This window comes from Marmota monax, unplaced genomic scaffold (genome assembly GCF_021218885.2).
Source record: "Marmota monax isolate L192 unplaced genomic scaffold, Marmota_monax_Labrador192_F-V1.1 WCK01_AAM20220418_F8-fsc00086, whole genome shotgun sequence".
Lineage (NCBI taxonomy): Eukaryota > Metazoa > Chordata > Mammalia > Rodentia > Sciuridae > Marmota > Marmota monax.
This window is the reverse complement of record NW_026693086.1, coordinates 2,430,917-2,457,864: the sequence shown is the minus strand read 5'-3', so window position 1 is coordinate 2,457,864 and position 26,948 is coordinate 2,430,917. Positions and strand designations below refer to the sequence as shown.

The 26,948-nt window shown below is 45.8% G+C and overlaps 1 protein-coding gene across 7 annotated transcripts in view; it reads left to right on the top strand.

Moving 5' to 3' along the window:
* The window catches only part of Arhgap17 (Rho GTPase activating protein 17), an 85,600-nt gene that overhangs the window by 45,378 nt on the left and 13,274 nt on the right, over positions 1 to 26,948 (top strand). For 4 of the 7 annotated variants that reach the window (XM_046454609.2, XM_046454610.2, XM_046454612.2 and 1 more), the window contains exons 5-18: positions 1,619 to 1,730; positions 1,940 to 2,016; positions 5,014 to 5,125; positions 8,409 to 8,477; positions 8,635 to 8,716; positions 13,339 to 13,466; positions 15,073 to 15,184; positions 15,713 to 15,794; positions 18,085 to 18,165; positions 20,174 to 20,287; positions 22,237 to 22,328; positions 23,520 to 23,676; positions 25,484 to 25,717; positions 26,623 to 26,792. In XM_046454609.2, the coding sequence (XP_046310565.1) occupies positions 1,619 to 1,730; positions 1,940 to 2,016; positions 5,014 to 5,125; positions 8,409 to 8,477; positions 8,635 to 8,716; positions 13,339 to 13,466; positions 15,073 to 15,184; positions 15,713 to 15,794; positions 18,085 to 18,165; positions 20,174 to 20,287; positions 22,237 to 22,328; positions 23,520 to 23,676; positions 25,484 to 25,717; positions 26,623 to 26,792 (1,622 nt within the window). The remainder of the gene's footprint in view (positions 1 to 1,618; positions 1,731 to 1,939; positions 2,017 to 5,013; positions 5,126 to 8,408; positions 8,478 to 8,634; positions 8,717 to 13,338; positions 13,467 to 15,072; positions 15,185 to 15,712; positions 15,795 to 18,084; positions 18,166 to 20,173; positions 20,288 to 22,236; positions 22,329 to 23,519; positions 23,677 to 25,483; positions 25,718 to 26,622; positions 26,793 to 26,948) is intronic. The other 3 variants (XM_046454614.2, XM_046454615.2, XM_046454616.2) reach the window with 1 other exon arrangement.

Sequence of the window (26,948 nt, the reverse complement as noted above, 5' to 3'; positions counted from 1 at the left end):
TAAAACTTTATGTCTGACTTATCTTTATTTTTTTTAATACTTTTTTATTTTTAACAGACACATAATTACGCATGTTTATGGGGTACAGTGTGGCATTTGAATACATGTACAGTGTGTGCTGATCGTATCTGTCACCTCAAACAGGTGTCATTTCTTTGTGTTGGGAACATTTAAAACCCTCTCTACTAGCTCTTTTTAATTTTTTTTTTTTTTTTGTAGTTGTAGGTGGACATCATGCCTTTATTTTATTTTCTTCTTTTTATGTGGTGTTGAGGATCAAACCCAGTGCCTCACACGTGCTAGGCAGGCGCCCTGGCCCTGAGCCCCAGCCCCAGCCCTGTTCTGGCTCTTTTGAAATGTGCAACCACTTGCCAGCTGTAGCTGCCCACTGCGTCCTAGGACACAGGACACAGGCGTCACCCCCCTGCCCAGCTGCCCTCCTGTGCCCGGCAGCCATCCCCCTTCTCCCTCCTCCCCCAAGGGCTGCATTTTGGTCACAGGGGGCTTGTGTCACATAGTGAGTCTGGCAGGAGCAGTCTGGGTTGTGTGGTGTGCGCATTCCCCCACTGCCCTCCAGTCTGCCCTCTGTTGTACCAGGGCCCTGCCTCCTGCTGCCACGGTCTTTGGGCTTCACCACCCTAGCTCTGTTGCTCCCGCTCTGCGCCTTCTCTTGTCCTGTCTGTACTTCCACATTTGAGAGCACTGGCCCTGGGAGGATGGCATGTGCCTACCCCTGCTCCCTCAGGCTTGAATGTATCTCCATGTTGCGCTCCCTTTATCCTCTTGCCATTGTCCTCACACCAGAGCGCCAGCCCTGTGCTGAGTGTGTTCCCAAAGAATAGCTCATTTAATCCCCCAAAACAACCTGGGAGGTAGGTAACATGAATGCTCCCACTTTTCAGATGTGAATCTTGGCCAACAGAGAGGGTAAGAACATTGCCAGAAACCACACAGAAAAATAGCAAAGCCTGTGTTCAAACTCAGGCAGCTTAACTATGACACCATGGCTACCTCACAGCAGGCTGCACACTTTCTGGTGCCAAAAGAACCTACAGGGAGCTGGATGGGCAGGGCAAAAAGGAAAGGAGAGAAGGGGACCAGCGACAGTGGAGTTGCATCATTTGCATGTGCACATATGACAGCAGCTGTGTGTTCACAGGAGAACAGCAAACGTGAGGCTCATGTGACTGGCCTTTCCGTGTTGGCCAGCCACCTCATCCGCACAGAAGAATCAGCCTTTGCATTAATTCTGGAGGAAACGCCACTAAGGCTACACTCACTAGCAGACGTGAAACTGTGGTGTACTTTATGTCTCCTTTAGAAGACTTCCAGGGTAACTTGAGAACACTTGATTTTCCACCTGACATGAGAACCTAGTTCTTCAGTTTCGACCTCACAATTCACACCCCCACCTCCCCCCAGCGCAGGGTCCATACCCGAGATAATCATTTTCATTTTAAAGCACAAATCTGTAGACGCACGTTTTTAGGGGAAACCCTGAATGTATAATATTTTAAGGGCTGTTGGGCAGCTCTCTGCTGTGATCCTGCCACATGGCAAGCAGAGTGGTGGCCACAGCTTAACTGGTGCTGGCCTGTTGGCTGTCTTGTCTCTGAAGGAAGATGCTGGAGACCTGCGGAGATGCTGAGCACCAGCTGGCTCTGGAGCTCTCTCAGCACGAGGTCCTCATTGAGAAAGAGATCGTGGATCCTCTCTATGGCATAGCAGAGGTGGGTGCTTGTGCCCTGGACACAGAACCGAGGCTGGCACGGGCTGGGCGGTGAGCGCATCCCATGTCTGTAGTGTTAACAGAGATCAGCAGCTCTTTTTGGAAATGAGAGAGTAAACTGAGGTTGCAAAATTTTTTGCCTAAGAGAAAACATTTGTAAATAAATTAAAAATCCAAAGTGCACCTCATTTGGTATGTTCTTCCCTCTAGGTGGAGATTCCCAACATCCAGAAACAGAGGAAACAGCTGGCTAAATTGGTGTTGGACTGGGACTCGGTCCGAGCCAGGTAAGGTGAAGTTATCAAGGTGGCCACTAATGCAATACTATTATGTCACCTCCCTAGAGTCACTCACCCCACCATGGACAAGAGAAAGACTACTAGTAGAACAAGATGGCTCTATTGTGAATCACAGCTAGGGCCGTTGCCCCAGTCACAGCCTGCCTACCCTCCTCCAGGTCTCATTCTCCCAGCATGGCGGAGGGGTGTTGTTAGAACATTCTGTCCTTACGAGCCACAGTGAAAGGAAACAGAAAATAAGCAAAGTTAAGTAAATGTATTTAGCAGGAGGAAGGGGGCTGCCATTCTAAGAACATAGCTCTTGGAATTGTGGAGTATAAAATAAACAGGTCCCGCCAAGTCACAAACTTCGTGTACCTATAATTACCCTTCATGATCAAGAAATGCTGCCCTCGGGAAGCAGGGTTTCATGTAACCCAAGTAACTAAGTCCACAGGACTGTGACCTATGAGTTGATGTCTGCAGTGGAGCGTGAGGTGGTCCCTGGCAGCACTGCCTCCACCATCTGCTCTTGATGGCGTTTGTATCAGTGATTGGCAGGCTTTCTTCTTGGGCATATGAGAACTGGAAATAGGGAGACAACCACCAGCAGATGAGGCCATTCTCAAATTTCATTACAATAGCTGACAAACTTCTTCCATAAAGGGCCAGACAGTAAATATTTTTGCGACCTCGATGTCCTCGGTATAACCCCATAACTGCTGTTGTAGCATAAAAGCAGCCATGGGCTGCGTGTAGCTCAGTGGTGGAGCACTTGCAGGAGGCCCTGGGTTCTATTCCTAGCACTGCAAAAAATAAATTAAAAGCAGACATGGACAGTGCATAAATGAATGAGCTTGGCTGTAAATCAGGTGACCATGCTGACCCCTGCTTCATCAGATCTTTCCGCCTTCCTTGCAGTTCTGTGAAGGACATGTGATCGGTTTTGCTTGGCAGGAACATGGGGATCAGGATCATTGGAGTGCTTCTGAGCCAGGGGTTTTGTCTGCAGAGTTGGGAGCGGTTGTGACAACTCTTCATTCCCTTATTTCTCAGATGCCACTGAGTCTTGGATGTATCACTGGTTTAAAATCCACTGGTTTTGGGAAAAAAGCAGCCCAGGACATGAAATGTACAAACCAGTTATTAAAAAATGTTGTTATTTAAGCCTCATTGAAATGACAAAAGGTCCGTGTGGGCATTCTTGTAGGATGAAGATAGTCATAGTGCAGTGGTCAACTACGAGGGTCACTTACTGGGTACTTGCCATGTGCTGAGCATCAGTACGTTGGCTCAATTCTCCTCCAATCCTGTTCATTTGCTTTGTTTTCAGCAATCAATTGTGCAGACATCTTGCTGGACACTAAATGCAGAGGTTGCTCTATGCGAGCTGGGGAGGAAACAGGGCCTGGGGCCAATGTGACATACCCTAATTTTAAGAAGAGACTTGTTTTACAGACAAGGGACTTGTATACTTCATCTGTCTGACTTTCTTCATGCCTTAGAATAAATGGCAGAGTAGGATTCGGACAGCACCATCTGCTGTCTCCTTGTCATGGGTATGTGTGTCATTAGAATTCTGTGTGACAGGACTGCAGCAGAGAGTACAGGCTGCTATGTTGTGCATTTTTGCTCAAGAGAAGGAAGAATGTTCTAATGAGTAATTAAATAAGGCTGTGATTAAACAATGCTCCCACACTGGAGTTGGTTGAGCAATATTATAGATGTCCTACCTGCCAGGAATTATACATCTCAAGTATGTGTATCCCAGAGAGGATTTCAAGGCTGATTCTTTTTTTAAAAAAAAATAACTTTATTTATTTATTTTATGTGTTGCTGAGGATTGAACCCAGTGCTTCACACTGCTAGCAAATGTTCTGCCACTGAGCCACACCCCTGCCCTCAATGCTGATTCTTGATCTTATTCACTCTGTTAACCAAAGTAGGTGTTGGAGACATGGAAACAGTTGAATGTTTCTTCTTTACTTTTACTTACTTTTCCCTATAGGAAAATGATAAGAACTAATGGTGAGCAGGAGTCCATTGTATGCACACCTGTGTTTGATTTCTCCTTCCTTCCTCACAGCAGTTCTGCAAGGCAGACAGTGCTCATCATCTCAATCTTACTGAGGAGGCCCCTGAGGCCGAGAGAGTCTAGGTTACTAACGAGGTCACAGGTGGTTCAGTTGGAGCCGCATGGTAGACTCTGAAGCCCACGTATTTCTGAAACAGCATCGCCAGTGTTGCCTTGGCAGCCTTGCCGAAGCCTTTTGGTGTACCACATCAGCAGTGTGAAGTGGACACAAGTTGTTTTGGGGGGCAATACAACAGTCTGGGAAATTTGAGGAGTTGCTAGTGTGGGTCTTCGTGCTGCAGCTATATAATATCTGTGTTCAGATTTGAAGTGTTAGAACTTTACGTAGCAGCAGATGTATTCCTATACAAACAGAAGGTCAAAGAACATTTGAAAACCCTGGTCTTTGATTATTCTTCTTCACCTGTCCCCCTGCTGTTACTGTATGTGTTTCTAATGCCCCCATAACTATATTATTGAAAGGTAGTTCTGGTAAGAGCCAGAACGAAAAATAATCCCAGGTCAAGATATTAGGAGAATGCATCATAAGCAGTCCTCAAGAGTAGGATCTGGTTCCCAGGGGCACAGGGAACATTCTAGATCAAAGCAGGAGAGCAAGAGGTGCTCTGTAGCAAGGATTCCACAACTGGGCACTACAGGAAAGACAACCCACAGATGGCTTTCCAGCACAGGGGTTTGTGTGAGCAGGTGTCTTGGGTTATGCTCAAAGCAAACTTCAGCCCGAGCAGTAGGGGAACCCTGGAATGGAGGAAGCTACGGTCTGCTAAACTCAAGAGAAGCAGCCATCCTGGGTGCTGATCAGATCCCAGGTACAGTCAGTGTGGGGGAAGGCTCGCTCTCCCTAGGTCCTGACCCTGCAAGGTTGAGTATGTATAGCTAGTTCTCAGACTGGCTACCCCTTTGTTTTGCAGGTGGAACCAAGCTCACAAATCTTCAGGAACCAACTTTCAGGGGCTTCCATCAAAAATAGATACCTTAAAGGAAGAGATGGATGAAGCTGGAAATAAAGTAGAACAGTGCAAGGTACAAGAATTCCCTAATAAATATAACACATGTGTCAATTTTTTTTGGCAAATGATGAATAAAAGCCAAATATTGCAAATTATTTAATGTTTTACATAACTTCCATCAGAATATTCTGAATGATATTAAAAGTAGTTTTATATTCTTTATTTTTCAAGACTATACTATTTTATAATCAAAATAAAACATTATTTAAAAGTATTCAAGTGGGGTATATTTAAAAACTTGACTAAGCTTATTTAAAATAAAGATCACAGTTTTAAACAAAATCATTGCAAGACATTACATAAAGTTACAATAATTAAAACTATATAATAGGTATAAAAATATATCAGTAAAATTGTATAGGTTTACTAGAACAGGTGTTATAAGATTTAGCCAAATGCAGTGGTGCATGCTTATAATCCCAGTGATGTAGTAAACTGGGGCAGGAGGAACTCAAGTCCAAGGCCAGTCTTAGCAACTTAGACCCTGTTTCAAAATGAAAAAGGACAGGGGTGTAGCTCAGTAGTAAAGTGCCCCTGGATTCAATCCCTAAGCCAAAAAAATACCAAAAATTTTTTTAAAATTAAAAACAAAACAAGTTCCAAATTAATTAGTTGGTTAAGTGATCTTATTCTCTATGCATCTATCAATGTGTGTATATATATATGTGTGTGTGTGTGTGTGTTTATTCCAAATACTATTCAAAATGGTAAAAAACTGGTTTTCAGTGAATTTGAGAATTCAAATTTAGATTGAGAATGAGTGTCCTAGAGAGTATTTATTACCAATTCATTGGGCTGGGGATGTGGCTCAAGCGGTAGCGCGCTCACCTGGCATACGTGCGGCCCGGGTTTTGTCCTCAGCACCACATACAAAGATGTTGTGGTCTGCTGAAAACCAATTCAGGTCTTTTTTTTGGGGGGGGGGTACTAGAATTGAACCTAGGGGTGCTTCACCACTGAGCTACGTCCCCAGCCCTTTTATTTTTATGAGACAGGGTCTCACTAAGTTGTTTAGGGCCTTACTAAGTTGCTGAAGCTGGCCTTGAACTTAAAATCCTGCCTCAGCCACCCAAGTTGCTAGAACCATAGGCATGCACCACTGCACCCGGCTCAGATCTATTTTTTTTTTAATATTTATTTTTTAGTTTTCGGTGGACACAACATCTTTATTTTATTTTTATGTGGTGCTGAGGATCAAACCTAGTGCCCCATGCACACCAGGCGAGTGTGGTACCGCTTGAGCCACATCCCCAGCCTGCTCAGATCTATTTTTTTTTTTTTGAATTTTTTTTAATATTTATTTTTCAGTTTTCGGTGGACACAACATCTTTATTTTTATGTGGTGCTGAGGATCGAACCCAGCGCCTCGTGCATGCCAGGCGAGCGCGTTACCGCTTGAGCCACATCCCCAGCCCCTCAGATCTATTTTTAATCAAACTTTTTCAGTTTGGAATTTCCTGGGCCGTAAATATAGTAAATTCAAACTTTAATCCCTCATAAAAGCAGGTATGTTTTTGAAATTTCAAGGGCTTTGTTTTTCTTTCCTAGATTCAGAGCCCAATACAAAATACTTAAAAAGTTCCCTAAGATTTCCATGTGCTGATGAGTAATTTGTTTTGACCTCCCTCTGTTGAGGGTAATTCTTTGGGAATCTTACATTTGTGCGTAATAGTGTCTGCCCTGCTTCCTTGCTCACCATGCCTCAGGCTTCATTTTTGCTGACCCCATGTGACAGCCAGGTCCACACACCTTGACCACCGTGGTGGCACAGATCAATCCAGGTCATTTCCAGCTTCCATTCATGCCATTCATGCTGAGCTTTCTGACTTTTTGTTTCTTTTTTTCCTTCTCTTTTTTTGGGGGGTGGGGAGGGCATGATGGGGAAGGTGATTATGCTGCGGGCTCAGGAAATGTACTCTCTTGCTTTCCCAATTATTCTGAAAGGATGTTACATACAACTGGCATTTCCAGGTTTATCATGAATGAAAGGGTCTTCACATTAATTTGCACGATTTCATGTCAAAAATAGAAGGCGCTGTGGCTGTAACTCAGTGGTAGAGCGCTTGTTTGGCGTGTGTGAGGCACTGGGTTCGATTCTGAGCACCACATGAAAATAAATAAATAAAGACATGGTGTCCATAAATAGAAGGCAGGACATTTTTAAAAGTTCAAAACAAACAAGGTAGGTGTGTGTGTGTGTGTGTGTGTGTGTGTATTTTCCAATGTATGTTTTTCTATGTGTAGATAGAATTCCTATACACATGTGTATATATACATATAAGATTAGAAATGTATATCCAATGGCTTGATTAATAAATCATTTAATTTTACATAAGTAATTATATTAGTTCAAATATTGAAAAGTATAAAACAGTAAACAGTGAGGAGTGAAGTCTTTCTTCCACCTTTCTCCTTCCTCTGCCTATCAGAAGAAAACTGCTCTTTCTAATATTTGTTTTTTATTCCAGTTTTTTTTTTTTTTTTCATTTCTTTTTTATGGTGCTGGGGATTGAACCCAGGGCCTTGTGCATGCAAGGTGAGCATTCTACCAACTGAGCTACATCCCCAGCCCTCTAGGTTTTTTGTTGTGGTGGTGGTTTTCAGGACTGTGGGCTAAGTTTCAGCCTTATGAATGCTAGGCAAGTGCTTTTCCACTGAGCTGCATCCTAGAATATTATTGTATTTTGAGACAAGGTTTTACTAAGTTGCCTAGCCTGCCTCAAACTTGAGATCCTCCTGCCCTAGCCTCCCAAATAGGTAGGATTACTAGGGTCACCACCATGTCTGACCTTCCAGACATACAGAAATAAAAATATACTTTTTCTTCTCCCTTTTTTTGAGGGGATAGGGGGATGCTGGTGATTGAACCCAGGGACCAGTCCCTTGTATATTTTATTTTGAGATGGGGTCTCGTCAAGTTGCTAAGGCCTTGCTTAGTTGCTGAGATTGGCCCCAAACTTGTGACCCTGACTCAGCCTCCCAGATTGCAAGGATCACGGGCATGCACCGCGGCACCTGACTGTCCCCATCTTCTTTTTCCTCAGCTGGTAACAGGCCCTGAGCGGTGCTGTGTGCCTTTTCTTCCTGACAGCACCTGAACAGCATGCTCTGGAGCTCGCGGCACAGCAGCCCTTCTTGTGTTCTTGCTGTCCCCATGTGTGCTTGTACAGTTAGCTGAAGACTTCAACCTGTGCCTCTCTTCATTACCTTTTGGTCTGAGAACTCAAAGAGACTCTCCTCAGTTACCATTTTCTTTCACTTCTTTTCAATGACAGATCTTCTCTTTTCTTACTTAGGATCAACTTGCAGCAGACATGTACAACTTCATGGCCAAGGAAGGGGAGTTCGGCAAATTCTTTGTTACGGTAAGCACCTCCCATTGACAAGGTATTTACCTGTTGTAAAAAATTGAGTCATCTTAGCTATTTTGCAAAAGAGTTTGTTTTTAGTTTGCTCAGCCATTGTGTTGTGTCCATCCAACGCTAACGTGACTTTTGTTTTTGAATGTGGGTCTGTTCTCAGTTATTAGAAGCCCAAGCAGATTACCATAGAAAAGCATTAGCAGTCTTAGAAAAGGCCCTTCCCGAAATGCGAGCCCATCAAGGTAATGTAACTGCGTGTGGCGATGCCTCCTCCTGCCTCTGCCCCTTCTGCCTTTCTTCTTCTTTGCCCTGACTCCTTTGCATGCATTCCTTTGGATTTAGCCTCTCTGCTAGGAGGGTATATGTCCCAGCATAATTTCATCTTTCTTGCAGCATTCTCTAATTCCTTCCAAACCCAAATTAACACACTAATGGAACATTTGCTATTCTTCTGAAACCTTCATTCAGTTGAAGGTAAAACTGGCTCCTTTGGGGAGTGTGCATATGTTTTTCTGTCTTCTGTTGGCTTGAATAATTCTAGCATCTAATTATGCTTTTCCAAATCAATCATTTGTTGAGCTTAATTCTGGCCCTGTGACTCAAAGAGCATCCATTCTAGGGAACCTTTATTTCAGATTTTCCAGGAGAGAATATTATAAGCCGGTCTTCAGTGCTACCTCATTGATCACTCAGTGTGATGAATCACCAGACCCCAACCGCTCTTTTCAAACCCTCTCTGTCTTTTCTCTTGTTCATATTAGCACTAATATTTTGCTAAATTATTCAAGCAAATGGCAGATGTATGCCCAGATCATGCGTGGTTTGACCTTTCCCCTGATGTATTTAAGATTTTATAGCTTTGACTCTACCTCTGTTACTTACCATCAGGGTGTTTGCCAGCAGACAGGAACAGAAGCTGTTGAGGCAGCAATTGCTCTGTTGTGTTTGGGTCTAGTACTCAGAAGTCATCCTTTGTTTTCCATGGGAACATTGGCTCCAGGACCCCTTTCAGAGACCCAGATCCTTAAGTGAAATGGTGTAATATTTGCACATAACCTACCTACATTCTCCCCTAAACTCCAAATAATCTCTGAATTACTTGTAATACACATTACAATGTAATCACTGAAAAAATAGTTGTCACACTATATTATTTAGGAATAATAGCAAGAAAATAAAGTCTATACATGCTTAGTTCAGAGCAGGGATCCGTGTACATACACACACACACACACACACACACACACACACCGGTTGTCAATCTGTAGTTGGCTGAGCCTGTAGATGCAGAACCCATGTACACAGAGGCTGACGGTTTTGACTGTGATGTAGACCTGACGTGTGGAGTCTTGGTTCTCCCTGCAGAATCCTCAGTTTTGAGCGGAAAGGGGATCAGGCCAGGTGCTGAATATGGTGACCACTTAGTTGTGCAAGAATGTGGGCAAGAGTGTGGGTGCTCTGTGGGTGAGCGCATAGGCACCCTCAAGGAAGCCGTGTCATGGCCACTGAACTTTAGGAGGTTACAACAGGTCCTGGTTGTGAGCCTGGAAGTTTTTAGATGATAGAATTAGAAGATTCTCTGTCTTGACTGGTAGGGCTTCAGCAGTCTCCGGTTCCGGTTCCGTGTGTCTGTTCTTCACAGGACAAATTACCCTCATTTTCTTAAATCATCTAATTTTCCAGTTTGTGGACGATGGTACTGAGTCACTGCGACATTCAGACTTCTGAGGGACAGACTCTTACCGGGCAGACTCGAGACCCAAGAGCATGTGTTTATGAGATAGCCACTGTGGGTTGGGCCCTGCCTGGGGCACAGTAGCAGACTCCATCATTCAGCCTTTGAGGGGCTGAAGTTCTTGCTATAGGAAGATCGTGTAACTTGACCCCAGCTCCCCATGCCCCTGGGGACCATTCAGTGCTCTGATGGTTATGGGGACTTGCCTGTCCTGACAGAGCACCCTGTTATTCTTGGCCTCCTTCCTTCCTCTGTAGGCCATTTGACTCCTCTCCCCTAGCCACCCGTGTTCTCACCCCCTTCCCGCCCCTAGCCCTTTGCTGTCTGGATTCTACCCCACTCTGCTGTTTAAAAAAAAAAAAAAAAAATTACAATTCCCAAGGGACCTTTTGCCAGATGCTGGCATTTGACATGCCCTGGGCATCTCTTCCTTGTTAAAATTTCTTTCCTCCTGCCCCTTGATTGTCTGCTTTCATTGGTGGGACTCTGTTTCTTCACTTGGGTTCCCATCCGAGGTCAGCCTGGCTGGGATCTGTCCTTGCTCCAGGGCTCTTCTCCCTGTCCACTTGCCCCTTTTCCCTGGGAATCCCCTCCTCTGCATCTTAAATTTCTGTTCCTCTGATGCAGCTTCCCTTCAGCTCAGCGATCTGACTCCAGCTGTGGTTGTCCCCTCCTTGTCCCGTCAATGCTACCTTCTCCAGACCATCCAGCTCTGAAGCCTTGGTGCCACTCCCCTTCCTCTTACCTGTCTCCTGGGCTTCATCCATTTCACCCTGTGCTCTGCCTTCCTCTGTGTCCCCACGCCCCTCTGTCCCCCTCTGCTCTGTACTCTCATCTCCTTGGTGGGAGCTTTGGGACGAGTAGTGTCTCCAGACTCACAGTCCTTAGTCTTTCTCAGCCTGTTGCCCTCCCCAAGATGTACTTGCCTGCTCTTGATCAGTTAATCCCGCCATCTTCTGGGACCTTTCCAAGCTTGCTCACTCTGAGAAGCCTTCTCTGACCACCAAAGCCAGCAGTGAACGCTTTGTCTCCTGAATTGTTCTCTGTTGATGATCTGCACCAGAAGTCACAAACAACCGCATCTCATTAAAAATAAATTATTTTTTAATTAGTTGCCATCATGTAAAAACCAGATGCCTTTGTGCAGCAGTCCTGATTGTTGCCTTCTCTTGGAGGCTTAGAAGGCCTGGTGCTACTGGGTCTGCTGCCCTGCCCAGAGACATTGGTCTGGCCCCAGGAGTGGCTGCTGTCGCCCTTGCAGACCATGGCTGTTCAGCCTGGTTCACGCACCTGGGCGGCCTGTGTGGTCCCTGTAGACACTGTGTTTTTGACTCTTGTCTGTACCATTGACCTGCCATGACTTAGCAAGCTGTCATGTCTTGTTAGTGACTGTTACACGTTTCCATGTATGTCTTGTATTATCTTCACAGTTCGATTGCTCTCATGCTGGGGGGGAGTCCCTGACAACTTGGGTGTCCACTGCAGTGTCTGGCACGTAGTAGGCCTACTGTTTGAAAGGGTAGCACTTGTGCTGGAGTTTGCCGTGGGAGTTGTCTCTAGGGCCATGTTCTCACTTGCACCCGCTGCCCACATTACACCAGGGTGAGGGGTGGGGCATGCTGCGTTCAGTGTTTACTAGAAAGTTCTAGCTGATGATGGGAGCATGCCCACTTCCCAGCATCTTGGGGTTGGGCATGTGGTGGAGATGATGGCTGGTGTCATGTGCAGAAGTCCCCTGATGATTCTGGTGTATCCCCCAGGAGAGGGCTCCTGTGGCCATTCTCAGAATCATTTCTTCAGATAAAAGGGACAGAGTACCCAGGAGAGATCTGACTGTCATAGAGCTCTGTCTTCTGGGAAGGGTCAGCCCCCCAGAGGCTTTTTCTGTTAGAATTTCCCCTGGGGCTGGAGTGGGGCCAGGCCAGAGGTGAAGGGCTCCTGCAGTTCTGAGGGTGGCAAGTGGCTGGCTCTTGGCCTCTCCTGCCCTCGCCTCTTCTCTTCAGTCTGTCCCCACTTGCTCTTCCCGTTATTTTTTGACTGTCATGAGCTCTCAGGCCCCTGTGTGCAGACTGTGTGAGGCCCGTCCCCTCCAAGAGGTAGATGAAGGTGTAAGAGAACGCACTAGAGTCGGTCGTTGCCTTCTTCAAACCAGCCTTCTACAGCAGAGTGACTGGACAGATGCCCGCTGGGGGTGCCGAGCAGGGTGGACAGAACCCAATGCTTCTTTGAGCGTTTTCCACCAGTCGGCTTTCCCCCCGGACCTCTGTGTGCTTCCCAGACAGCTCTAGATCTCGGCCGTTCCCACAGGCAGGCAGGCCACGCCAGCCAAATCCTTCTTACTCTCATTCAGCATATCCATTTTATGAATTCTTCTTTCTGTTTGACTGCCTTATTGTATGTATTTCTGCTAAGCTGCTCAAATCTGTTGTGGAATGAAGCAGGCATATGACCTGACAGTACCTGAAGTCCTGCTAGGTGCCGTCACGGCAGCCTGGCCTGCACTGCTTGGGAGCCACAGATGGTGTAGTCTTTCTACTCCGAATGCCTTGGACCTGCCTGGGAATGCGGCGTTCTGAAGCCCTGCCTGTCGTGGAGATGTCCTATTTGACACAAGTTCGCCTGACCATCTCCAGTCAAGTGAAAGAAGCACTTGACTCATGTTTGACATTTTAAGAAATGGTTTTCGTTTTCACATTCAATGAGTCTATTTCTTCTCCTCTAGCTGGGAGGCCAGTTGCTCTGCATGGCTAGAATAAGTTTCTTTTCAGTGAAAACAGTATGTTCAGATGCATCCTCTGTTTTCATGCAAGGCCACCAGCCACTGTGTGTTGACATCACGTGGTACAGGTGCAGGGGCACTGTGGTCGCTCCTGCTGGGCAGCTAAGCTTGTCCTTGGTATTGTGTGTGTGTGCACTCAGGGCTTCTGTTCCACAAGGGACTGCCCTAGCTTGGCACACAGTCTGTGCTGTGGTAAATGGTAAATAACAAAAGCAGATAGCACAAGTGCTTCCCTCTTTCCCAGAGCCCCAGCTACCATTCTGTTAGAAGATCCTCTTTGGGGTTTTGGGGAAAACATGATGGTGATGCATGGGGTCGCCAGATGTCTTATGACCTGTTTGCTGCTCTAGATAAGTGGGCAGAAAAGCCAGCCTTTGGGACGCCTTTGGAAGAGCACCTGAAGCGGAGTGGGCGTGAAATCGCGCTTCCCATCGAAGCCTGTGTCATGCTGCTCCTGGAGACGGGCATGAAGGAGGAGGTGAGGGTGCCTGGCTGCATGCCAGGTCTCTGTGCCCCCTCTTCTGCCCAGAGCACGATGCCACCCCTGTCCCACCACTTTTCTTACACAACCACTGCTGGGATTGTATAGAATGGTGTTTTCAAATTTTTGTCACCATGACCTACATTTTAGATTGAGACCCTGTATATCAAACCTGTTATATATAATAAGTGAAGACATTTCACAGAACAATTTTTATTTTTTCTGTTTCTTATATACTCTATTTTCTGTCCTGTTTGTTTCATTGTAAACTGTTCATTAATTGGCAGTCATGGATTCCATGATGCATGAATGGATCAGAGCTCCCATGACTTTAGTTTTTTAAAGTAAGCGCCTATAGCAAGAATCTCACATCTGTATAGTGCTATACAATTCGAGGGGAAGCAGCTCTTGGGGATTGATCTCAGGGGCACACAATCACGGAGCCACATCCCCAGCCCTATTTTGTATTTTTTTATTTAGAAACAGGGTCTCTGTGAGTTACTTAGCACCTCACTTTTGCTGAGGCTGGCTTTGAACTCGTGATCCTCCTGTCTCAGTCTCCCGAGCTGCTGGCATTACAGGTGTGTACCACTGCACCCGACTATGCAATGTTTTTTTGAAGAGAGTACGTTTATGTATTTTATGGCATCATTACAAAAAAATAAAATAAAAATCCCTAGGAACCCAGCAGGTAGTTCTCACTCCTCTCCCTGTGTAGGTAGGGATGTCAGCACACAGGGAGTTCCCATCTGGGCAGAGCCAGAGGCAAAATACAAGTCTTTTTTATTTCCCCCTTTAAAAAACACTTATTGATATATAACAAACATATAGAAAAGTGTGCATTATTGTGGGTGAGCAGCTTGGTGAGTTTTCACAGAATAAACTGACTGATGCACTTAGCATCCAGATCAAGGCCACTTGTTTACTTCTCACAGCACAACCTCAACTTTGAGTGACTAAGCCTGGTACTTCTCTTCTGAGGCCAGCTCTGGTCTCCAGGAGCCATTTGCAAGCTCTAGAGACATTTTTGGTGGTTATCTGGCATGGGGAGGGCTGTGGTTGAACCTGCCGCAGTGCCCAGGACAGCTCACAGGAAAGAGTCGTCAGGAGCACCAAGGCTGGACCCTGCCCTGTCTTCTAACTCCTGTAACCCTCATGCGCCCACCTCTCTTGGTTGATGCTTTATGTGTTTTTCTCCTTTTCCAAAGTCACATTTAGGACAGAGAAAGTGAATAGCAGTATTTCTTAACAGTTTTTCTTGAGATGTCAATTAAAAAAAAAAAAAAACTTCCTAAATTGGTCGGCATTGTGGAAGCATAAATCTTGAGGAAGTCAAAGAGCTTCCATACGGAGTTCTGACAGGTGCAGGTGTTTTGTGAGGAGGCAGGCAAGTGCAGGCATCGGAGGGAAACCGGCTCCCTTCTGCTGTCGCCGAGCCCTGGGTGTGCCCTCGGCCTCTCCACCTCCAGGGCCCTGTGAGGCCGCACTGCGGCTGCTCTCAGAGGTGGCGGTGGCGGTGGTTGAAGCTCCATTGGCCATGCTGCTGTCCCTGGCTATCACTCACCACCTGCATTTCATGCTCACAATTTGTCTTTGTCTTCAGGGCCTTTTCCGAATCGGGGCTGGAGCCTCCAAGTTAAAGAAGCTGAAAGCCGCTTTGGATTGTTCTACTTCTCACCTGGACGAGTTCTACTCAGACCCCCATGCTGTAGCAGGTGAGTGCCAAAGAGGGTCTGCAGATCCAGCTGCCCTGCAGGTGGTGGAGGTCAGCACTTAGGACTCCAGTTTCAATTAGAGGTTGAAGTGACAAAATGATAAAATGTCATTCTGATAAAATTCCCTATGTGTGATGTAACATACAACTCTTCTCCTTTTTATTGTTTATTGTTGTGTGTGCCCCCCACCCCCCACCCCTCCATTAAACAGAGGTAAAGGGAGCTTATGTATGATGTGGATATGTTTAGACATACTCGTGTTCCCTCTTTCACCTGTACAACCCACATCTACCTGGCTGTTAGAGGGTGGCGTTAACGCTCATCTTATTTTCTCCTGATCTCTCAATATATTTTTGCAAGGGACTGAATGCCTTTTGTGAACATGTCATTCCCTAACCCTCCTATCAAATTATGGTTTGTCTTGTGCACCTTGGAAGATCGTAATTGAGATATTTTCAATTTGCAAAACGATATGCCCAGAGAGATTTCTGGCCTTGCCTTGCTTACTCAGAATGTGAATGCTTTCAGGTGCTTTGAAGTCCTACCTGCGGGAATTGCCTGAACCTCTGATGACTTTTAATCTGTATGAGGAGTGGACACAAGTGGCAAGGTAAGTTTAAAGAAAACAAAGGTTGTAAGTCATTTCCCCCCAGGTATCATAACATTAAAATAATAAGCTTGTTAAGTCATGTGTCCCAGTTCTGTTTATATTAGAGTGAAACTATTGAGTGTTACTGTTATTACTACAGGAAAGTCACAGCTTAGGCATTGGTTTATGTTTGGGAGACTTACATGGTTGAAGATATTGATTTTATCTACATTGATGAACTGGCTGATTTCAAATCCCCTTTCTATTGAAGAAAGCCGTGTAACTGGGGCCAGGTATCACAGGTGACTGAGTGGCAGTTGTGCCTGTCAAGCTGCCTATAGGTTCAGCTGTGCAACCATGTAATAGGGACATTATTAGCACCAATTAATGTTCACTGAGTGTTTACCAGGTGCCCAGGACTGTCCTCACTTTACACCTAGTACCTCCTGGAGTCCTTACTTAGCATCATTAAAGGCTGATGTTATTGCTGTCCTCATTTTACAGACAGACGGACTGGGGCTTGGGAAGGAGTAGGGCCAGGTAGTAGCAAGTTATTGGCAGACTGCTGACCCAGACCTGCTGACCCAAAGGCTGTTCTGTGTCCCTTCCCCTCCACCCCAGCTTCACCATCTCCAGCAATCATTGGTCCTAAGCAGGATCAGCCTTATTTAGAGCATTGCAGCAGCTTCTCCTCGCCCAGCTAGCCACCTCCACAGTGCTTTCCCCTCAGGGTTCTGGCTCATTTCCTAACCTAAGGGCCTAAGTCCTCACCATTTAAGGGAAGAGGAGCAAATCTCACCTCCATTGCTGTCCCCTTCCCCCATCTGTAGACACAGTCACTGTTCCTGTCATGCAAGCTGTTATGACCATAAGCCATTTGTTCTCATCCGTTACATTTGGGTAGACTGTGAGTCCATCCCGTGTCCCTTCATCCAGATCTGTGTATTTGAGCTTTTCTCTGTAATTGTGAAATGAGAGACTTTACCCTAGTGGATGGTGAGGTTTTGAAGTTTAGAGAGGTTTTAAAGTTCTTGAACATGTCAAATCTTTGGAACCCAGCCTGGGCCTAGCCTGCAACTGAATTAAATGAACCCAACAGTCAGTGCCAGGTGGGGACAGAGGTGCGGTTTCTTTTACTGGGTGGCCTCTTTAAATCATCTTAATATTATATCTCATTTCTATTCTAAGACTTCAAAACTCTTAGGGGAATAACTGTGAAAGAGGTGTCTGTCTTGCTGTATCAACTCTTGTAGTTGAGAACTGCCAACGTGGCCTCCATTCTGGTGGCTCCTGTACTGGGATCTGAGGTATTCAACCTCTTTCCTGTGAGTCACCAGAAAGTGTGGTCAGCTGCTAGCACCCTCTTTCCTAGTGTGCAGAATTGACTTGCTCCAGGGCTCTGCTCCATCCCCTTTTGGTCTCTGGAAGTTTGTGTTTAGAACAGTGTAGTGCAAGAGCTATTGTAACTGCTTCCCAGCAGAATGGGTTTCTTGGCTTGGAGCCTTGAAGCAGGTTAGTGATCAAGAAGTCTCCAGAAGTCTGGGTGCCTGGGCACTTGGCGACTGATCTGTGGCCAAGCTGCACATGGATAAGGAAATGTGGACTCATAAAACCACCTACAAATCTACACATTGCCTAGACGGAATCTTCGGGTGTCTTGTCTCCTGGTGCCAAGTGTTGGTCTCAGGGCTTTAGAAAGGCTATTCCCTGGAGGCCTTGAAACCATTCAGCAGAATCGACACTCTTATCCTGTTTTGCAGACCAGGAGTCTTGAGTCTTGGTGAGGTTGACTTCCTGCGCTAAGTAGGGAGTTAGTTGGTATTTAACTCTGTCTGTGCTGTTTTGTAGCTGTGGAAGACAGTGACAGGCACTGCACAGTTGATGTAGTGTGTTTACTCAGCTTCCCGTCACTGTGACAGAACCTTGAAAGAATCAGCTTAAAGCAGAAAAGGCTGATTTGGTCACAGTTTCAGAGGTTCTAGTCCACGGTCGCCTAGCCTGTTGTCTTTGGGCCTGTGGTGGAGGAAGCCTGTTCACCTCATAGCTCCAGGGAAGCTGAGAGAGAGATGGGAAGGGGCCGGGGTCTCAGTAGCTCCCTTAGGGACATGTCCCCAGTGACCCAGCTTCCTCCAACTAGGCCCTGCTTCTTAAAGCTTCCCACACCTCCCAGCAAGGCCCAGGGCTGACAACCAAGCCAGGAACACCTGGGCCTCTGGGGGACACTTCAGGTCCAATCTACAGCAGCATGTGAATACAGGTGTCAGTAATATGTGTTCTAGTAAATTCTTATACATAAAAATTTGTTTATCAGTGTGCAGGATCAGGACAAAAAACTTCAGGATTTATGGAGAACATGTCAGAAGTTGCCACCACAGAATTTTGTTAATTTTAGGTATGTATGATTGACATTCTATAAATCAAGTCTGCATGCTGCAGTGGTCCCAGAGTGAAGATGGGTCTAATCCCTGCAGAGAGGCCATTTAACTCAAGTGTACTTGGCCCATTAGAAAGCTTTGGGGAGGAAAGTGGGGCTGCTGGGAGTGGGGGTTGATGGACATTTTATGACGCATGTGATGTAGCATTAGCACGTCTGGCGCTAATAGGTAAGCTCTCTTGTCATTTTGCTACTGCAGATATTGCAAAATAATTCTTGTGAAAAGTCTGGGCAACTGTGAGTTCGGTTTGGAGTCTAATTTTATCCAGTATGTAAACTGCAAAGTTTAAGGATACTGATATGTTTTGTAATGTCTTTCATATATAAATAGAGCACAAATCACCCTACTGTGGAGAGTATATATTACTTTGTTAAATGGTTGTGTTTCTAAGAAAGTTTACCATCGGATAAACCTCAGGAATTTAAGCACTTTTTTTTTTTTTTTGACTTATTTAATATGTAACTTTGAAGGAGCGTAGAACCAAGGGGGAGAGGTGGCTCTGGGAAAGAAACTAATTTAAAACGCAAGGAATTTTTCTAACATGACTTATTTAAAGACGGGCAATATGCCCAGGATATTACCTGACTTGAATTTAGTCTTGGTCTCTATCGTTAAACTAAACTAATTCTTTCCTTTTAATACCTTACGTCTGAACCTTGCCTCATTAGTGAACTGGTATCTGTAATACTCCTCATTGATTAATTTAATACACAGCTTGAAATTGCAACACTCTTAATCTGTTCAGTGCATTATGATGGGAACTCAAGTACAGTTCTTAATATGTGGGAATTTGACCTTTCAGTTTGCTTATTGTGCTCTATAATTTGTACTTTTTAAAAATACGGAACGTATTGACATAGTTCAAAACTAAATGTACACATTGAAAAAGTCTTCTGTTCCCGTCCCCCAGCCACCTAGTCCTACTCCTGAGACACAGTCAGTGTTTACAGTTTCTTATGTTCTTCTCAGTAAGAGTCACTGCACATGCAAGCACATACGTTCGTGTATTCATTCTACACACATATTTTTTCTCTTATCGCCTACTTTTTGAAAAAACCAAATGGTAGTGTGTACCATTGTCTTCTTTGCTTGGCAGTGAATACCTGTTGGAGATTTTTCAGTGTCAGTACATGATGATTTTGTATGGTTATATGGTATTCCACTGTCAGAATACTGTGATTCACTTAACTAGCTCCTGATAGAGCTAGTTTATTCCTAATGTTTTTATACTACTGTCCTTGCACATAAGAGCATATATCTATTTGATAAATTGGATATTTTCATAATTGCAAAGTAAAGTTTTCAAATACAGTTTCATTTAAGCAATATAGCTAGGCTTTTTTTTATTCCTTCTTTTTTTTTTTTTTACTATATTAAAATGTATTGAGTGCCGGGCACAGTGGCGTATACCTGTAATCCCAGTGCTTCAGGAGGCTGAGGCAGGAGAATCACGAGTTCAAAGCCAGCCTCAGCAATGGCAAGGTGCTATGCAACACAGGGAGACACTTGTCTATATAAAATACAAAAAAAGGGCTGGGGTTGTGGCTCAGTGGTCAGGTGACCCTGAGTTCAATCCCTGGTATTAAAAAAGAAAAAGAAAAAATATATATATATACACACATATATATATATATATATATTGAGCCCATTGTTAGTCACAATGTAATATATTTAGGGATAGAATAGATAAGATATGAATGAGAACTAAGTTAAAAATATATAACAAGGAGTGCGTATATCAAAGAGATTTACAGTTAAGCTATTTTTTCCTTTCAAGCCCTAATTTTTCACTTTTCTAAAACAAATTACACAAGAGATATGTAAAATGCTTTCCCTGAGCCAGACTCTGATGTGGGAACTCTGCAGTTAGCCCTTGAGTGAGCTGGGGTTGAGCACAGGATGGAAGGGTCATGTCTGCCGCTGTTTCAGAGGGGATGCGCTTGCCCCTTCTCTTTTTTCCCATAGGTATTTAATCAAGTTCCTTGCGAAGCTCGCTCAGACTAGTGACATTAATAAAATGACTCCTAGCAACATTGCAATCGTGTTAGGCCCTAATTTGTTATGGGCCAAAAATGAAGGGTAAGTAAACTTCCCATATCATAGTACTTCACTTCCTCCCTTCTGCCTGATGGGTAAACAGACTGATAACTCATGGTATGCATTTTAGATAAAGATGTTCTTTAGGGTGTTTTCAAGTTGACTTTTCCATTCAGCAGATATTCTCGGGGCACAGCTGTAAGCTGGTGACACATAAGTCTTGTCCCTGTCCTCCAAGAGTCCCAGTTCCTGGGCAGCCAGGCAGCTCGGCGCCTATAGTACAGTGTTGAGAGGATAGGGGGGAGAGAGAGAGAGAGAGAGAGAGAGAGAGAGAGAGAGAGAGAGAGAGAGAGAGAGAGAATGAACACACAACTTTACTTCCTTAGGGTCTCTGGCTTGGCCTGAGAATCAAGTTGACATGATGCAGATTAACAAGGGAAAACTATACAGGTTTTACATGGACGTAGTAGCCCCACATAGGAGAGTGCAGACTCAAAGAGGTGGTTAGAGCTGGATGCTTTTGTACTGAGTTGGACAAAAGTAGTAAATTATGCAAGCATGACAAGACAAAGGGCCTTGGCTGGTCATTGTGGGCCCTGACTCAGAAGATGAAGATGAGTGGAACCAGGTTGGTTTGTGCAGATTTCCTGCTACCTCGACACCCTGGTGATAAAAATGTTTGTTTCCTCCTGGTTTTGGAGAGGACATCTTTCACATGCGAGTAGTTATCTCCTACTTGAGGAAGAAAAGGGAAAATCAGAGTGCCCTTTGTTCATGGACCCTTTTTCAAATGCCTTTACTTCAAAATAAGCTTCAGGCCATAGGGGTGTATTTTGGGTGTCATACTCTGCCAGCCTTCCACATCACTGACTTCACCAAGCTCCATGGCAGCACTGATGAAGAGACAGTTTAAGCTGAGAAGCACAGGGAAAGCCCGGCTGGGAGTGGCCCCCGAGCTTCACCTGGGTGAACCAGTGTTGTCCTGCAGCTGGCACCTGCACCCACCCCTTCGGGTGTGCCCCATCGTATTTCATAAAATATTTATAAGGTTATTCAGTAAAGATCCAGTATCATAAAGCAAAATTAAGGTAAGTAAATATACAGTTAGCTACATTGATCATATCTTATGGCAAATAAATTCCAGGCTGATTAAAGACTTAAGCAACTTAGTGAGGCTCTAAGAACTTAAGACCCTTTCTTAAAATAAAATAATAATAAAGAGGGCTGGGAAGTTAAGTGACTCAGAAGTAAGTGCCCCGGGTTCAATCCTTGGTACAAAAAAAAAAAAAAAAAGACTTATAAATATGGTTACATTTTTGTAACTTTCGGGACAGAGAAGGAATTTCTAAATATGAAAACAGAGCAAGAAGCAATGCACTTAAAGTTGATAATTTTGGCTCTCTACCAGATACCAGAAAGCCCCTTAAGCAAAAGCCTACTCAACCAGGAAGGAATCTGGGGGGTGTTGCTGAGGACCGAGCCCGTGCCCTCCTGACAGAGCTACGTCCCCTTATATAATAATAATTATTCATTTTCTTCCTTTTGTGATCTGGCACCAGACACTTTCAACTTCTGGGCAGTCATCTGGGGTCTAGAACAGGCGTATGGCAGGTGGTCTTCAGTGTCGCGCTGGGAGCTCATGTTTTTTGGGGCACGTTGTGGCAGCACATATTCTTGGGGACATTATAGGCAAAAGTGGTTTGAGATGATCTTAGGTCTTAATATGATGTGGCTCCAGGAGGAAAAGGCAACCCTTGTCATTGCCCATCTTGAAACCAGCTTCACTGCTCCTAGGACCCTGTGCAGGCTGAGGAGGAATAATTGATTTGGGGTCATTTTTCCTCCTGGGAGATGGTTAGGACCTTGTGGATTTCATTTTCCAGCGTATTTAAATATTTTAGCCTTTAAAAATAATGGAAATGCCCTGACACAATCTCAAAGTCAGAGGCTGCCTCGGGGAAGCATTTTCATTTTGTGAACTTCCTCTGCAGAACACTGGCTGAAATGGCAGCGGCCACATCCGTCCATGTGGTTGCAGTGATTGAGCCCATCATCCAGCACGCAGACTGGTTCTTCCCTGAAGGTAATCACCTCTTCAGTTCCTCGGCTGCCAGGCAGTGGGCGATGGTTCAGCAGGTCTTCACGGTGATTCCAGATCACCTGGCTTCCTTTTCACACTTCTTTCCCCTCTTCAGTCCTTTTTGACATACTGATAATCCTTTTATTTTGTCTTCACTTGGTTTCACTAAAACATTCAGCCAATATTTAGTGAATACACTGCTGTGTGCTTGCTGGTGAGACATACTGTTCCCCCGAGGAACTGGGCCCCTGGAGAAGGCAGCTGTGCAACAGATAAATTACTAGAAGGAGGGGCCAGAGAGAGGGGACAGACTCAGGCACAGGAAAAGGGAGCAAGGGAATGCTCTTGAGAAGAAATGACCTTGAGTATCCAGGAACCTTCCAGGGGGAAGAGGGCTTGTTGTCTCTCTGTCTGGATGGCTGGATTTGAGCAGAGGTGGAAGATAAAGCAGGAAGGGGCGACTGGGGCCCGTGAGTGAGGAGCCGAGTTCACCGTGTCAGGGAATTGGGGTGTCATTCGCAGGGGAGAGAGTTTCAAGCTACTTTTGTTGCAGTCCTGGAACCCACAGAGCTTCCCACACTTCCTTGGTGGGTACTGGCTGGGTGTGTGCAGGGTCCAGACCTCAGCCTGGCTTCCCTAGAGCAGCCCCCCTTCCCATGTCCCCGGCAGCATGAGCCCCCTCACTCCAGGGTGGTGCTCATCTCTTCTCCACTGTCTCCCTGTCCTCAAGAATCATGCCTCCCTCATGTTGGTCACCTAAGGATACGGTGGCTGAGTGACTGTCAGCCTTCTGCCCAAGAGTTCCCTCCAAGAAAGGAATCTTGCAAAAGCAGCCCTTGATAGTCCTTTCATTTCTGTTCTATATCAAAGTGTAAGTATTCCTCACATTTTTGATGGTCAAATAAGTAATGTGCACTCGTGGTCCTCTTCTGTTTTCCATGATTTCTTTTCACGAAAAGAGAAGCAGAAGAGTTGTGGGACTTCCATTCTGACTCCTGCCCCCTCCCTGTCTCTGGTTCTCTTTACCTCCCTCTGGGTTGATCAAGTGTTCTTCAGGTGATAGTGCCAGGGCTGCCACTTCGTGAAACAGTGAGGGCTTGAGGACTGAAGGGTGAGGTTCCTGTTCAAATGGGGTGCTTTGGCCCCCCACCCCACCCTGCCCCGTGTCTCATGCTCCTGTTGTTTCTCTCGCAGAGGTGGAGTTTAATGTATCAGAAGCCTTCGTGCCTCTCGCCACCCCAAATTCCAATCATTCATCCCACACTGGAAACGACTCTGACTCGGGGACTCTGGAGAGGAAGCGGCCGGCCAGCATGGCGGTGATGGAAGGGGACTTGGTGAAGAAGGAGAGGTGCGTTCAGACTGCCCAGGCAAGCAGAGTGGGTGGCGGTGAGGAAGATGGGGCCCTTGTTGGCCCCTGTGCACCCTCGACTGATCAGAGTCAGACCATTCAGGAATTGGGATGCAGGTCGCTCCAGGCACTAGTCTGATCAAGAAGTAGGGATGTGGCTTATCAGTTAACCGTGCGTGTGCACTGTGCTTTCCCGATGGCTCATGACACCCTCTACAGTGCCATGGCATCACACACACCTCACAAGCTCACCTAAATGCGTTGGACTGGCAGAAAAAGAGAGGAAGGAAAAACCAGTTGACAAGTGGGACTGTGGTCCATGACTGTATGTGAGAACAAGCCACATCTCACAGGGAAGTGGTGATTTTCTGTTTAAAAGAGGTACATTGTTGGTGTTACTTGGCCTCGCAGTGGAAGCCGACCACTGAACTTGGTGTTCAGCTGGAGAAATCACCTTGTTTGCCAGATCTGGGGGGAAAATGTGGCCGTTCCAGTTTGATAAGAGACAGTGTGTCCACACTAGTCTCTGTGGGCAGTTTGTGAGATGGTCAAGGGAAATTGAGACTATATGCCTTTTGGCTTCAGATGCCAGCTTGTCCTGTGTGTGTGATGAGATGTCCTGTATCCCAGGGCATCCTAACTGCTCGAGTTAGGAGGCCTGTGTGAAGAAACCTGCTTTTCCTGTGCCTATGTGATAATGTCACTAGAAATAGTTGACGTTAAAACTAAACAACATGCTCTTGTACTTGTTGCCCAATCTTAAAGTTTATAGAGAGATGTGTGGGAGTTGTCTTTTTTTTTTTTTTTTTTTTTGCGGTATTGAGGATTGAACCCAGAGATGCTCTATCACTGAACCACATCCCTGGTCCTTTTTATTTATTTTTAAATTTCTCACTAAGTTGCTGAGGCTGGCCTCAAACTTACTCAACCTCCTGAGTTGCTGGGATTAAAGGCATGTGCCACCACGTCTGGCCAGAATTCACTTTTTTTTTTTTTTTTTAATGTAGAAGTTTCATTACCTGAACCCTCATTCACACTTTAAAGTAGTGATTCCTGGTGAATGTTATTTTGTCTATAACAAAATTAGCTTTTGTATATTTGAAGCTACAAACTGTGGTGTTACAAGTCCTATCACATGACACAGCTCCGGGTTACCTGCCTGGGTGGACTCTCCTTGCCAGCTGAACATGAGCTCTGACATGCTTGCATCTTTTTTTATTTTCTGAACTGAGAAAAAGAGGTTTCAAGTTTATATACCTGCAGGCTTAAGTGGAAAGTGAGACTTCCTTCTCTCACCCTCCAGCCGCCATCTCCTTCCCAGAACTAGCTCTTTCCAGCACCCTTCCTCTGCACACCCTGCCTCTGCCTCTTCACTAGGATGGGAAGCAAGTCTCTGCCTTCGTCCCAGTGAAGAGGCTGACAGTGTGGCAGCCTTACACTGCCTCCTTCAGGATCTGGCTGCCGCCTCGTTTCCCAGGCAGGTTTGAGGTGGAGTGAGGAGTAGGGAAGCAAGCCCATCAGCATGGCTCCCTCAAGGAGGCCTGCCTGTTCGCTTTCAGCCGCTCACTCACACCAGGTGGATCAAGGACTTTGATCAGTCCAGGCCCTTTGGCTTTGCTCAGGTCTAGAGCTAAGTTAAATTGCTTGCTTTGGTGTTGGGGATGGCCATGTGTACCATCCTCGTCACATCCCTGCATGCCGGGCAACTTGGGCGGCTGTTCCCATGTGTGGTTTAACACATGTGGACCGTGGGCTTCTGTCTGGTAGTCGGCTTGTGTGCTGTGCTGACTGTTTCTTCTCTCTGTAGCTTTGGTGTGAAGCTTATGGACTTCCAGGCCCACCGGCGGGGTGGCACTCTAAATAGAAAGCACATATCCCCCGCTTTCCAGCCACCGCTCCCGCCCACGGACGGCAGCGCCTCGGCTCCAGCAGGCCCAGAGCCCCCTTCCCAGAGCTCTAGGGCTGAAAGCAGCTCAGGGGGTGGGACAGTCCCCTCCCCTGCAAGCATACTGGAGCAGGGGCTGAGCCCGGGTGACAGCAGGTAAGGGAGCTGATTCTGCTGGCACTGGAGGCTGGATGCCCAGCCTTCGTGCAGGTGGTGGCCTTTGGGCATGGCATTCATGTCCAAGAGTCGTTCTGGTATAGAGTGAACCAGATTTGCTCTCACTCCCCTGATTGGCAAAGGGCAGAACAAAAGACTGCAAATGGCTTGCTTCCTTCTGTTTTCAAAAGAAGGCAACGTGTGCTTGCGTTCTTTGCCATTCTGCTCTGGTGCTGTAAACTGGAGGCCATAGGCATTAGCAGTATGATGGACCGCCTTTCACCTGCGTGATGTGTAGCTGTCACTGTTCATGTGTCGTTTGCTTGTCGTCACGCAGTGTGCTAATAACTAGCAAGCGTTTGAGTGCAGCAAGTCTGTCAAGGTATAGTATTCCTGGCATTTATCACTCATTCTCTCATCCATTAATTCACCCAGTCAAACAGATTCTGAGACCTGAAACGTGCCTCGTAACTGGACCAGGCCTGCTAGTTAACCAGACCCTCCCCAACTTAGGATTGCCCTTGGAATCTGACGCACCGGGCCTCCCATTTCCACACATCAAAAATATTTTTAAAATATTTCTTACGTTGTATTTTTTTTAAATGTAGACAATTTTCCTTGTCGTTCCTTAGACAATACAGTACAACTGTTTACACAGCATTTGCATAGTATTAGGTATTAGAAGTAATTTAGAGATGATTTAAAGTATATGGGGTGTTATAGGTAGGTTATATTCAAATACTACACATTTTTATATCGGGGATTTGAGCATCCTTGGATGTTGGTGTCTACAGGGGTTCCCTGAACTAACCCCCCTAGGATGCTGAGGGATGACTGTATTTTATACTGTTTAGCTCTTCTAGCAGGGAACGTCTGACATCTAACTTGACTTTTACTCCCCTTAGTCCTCCAAAACCCAAGGATTCTGTATCTGCAGCTGTCCCTGCACCAGGGAGAAATAGCAGTCAAATGACCAGTGGCCAAAGCCAGGCCCAGGCAGGTGCCAGCTCCCATCAGCTCTCTGTTGGCCCAGCTCACAACACTGCTGGTCCCAGCCCTCACACGCTGCGCCGGGGTAAGTGACTCTCTGTGCTCGTTGCCCTTGCAGAAGGCTTCAGTCCCCCCCGGGTTGGTGCCAGGGTCCAGGTTGTGGGGCTTTGGGACGGATCTTTTCCTTATCTGTTATAAAATGGCAAGTAGGAAAATTAGTCATGAAAGAGAAAAAGCATTT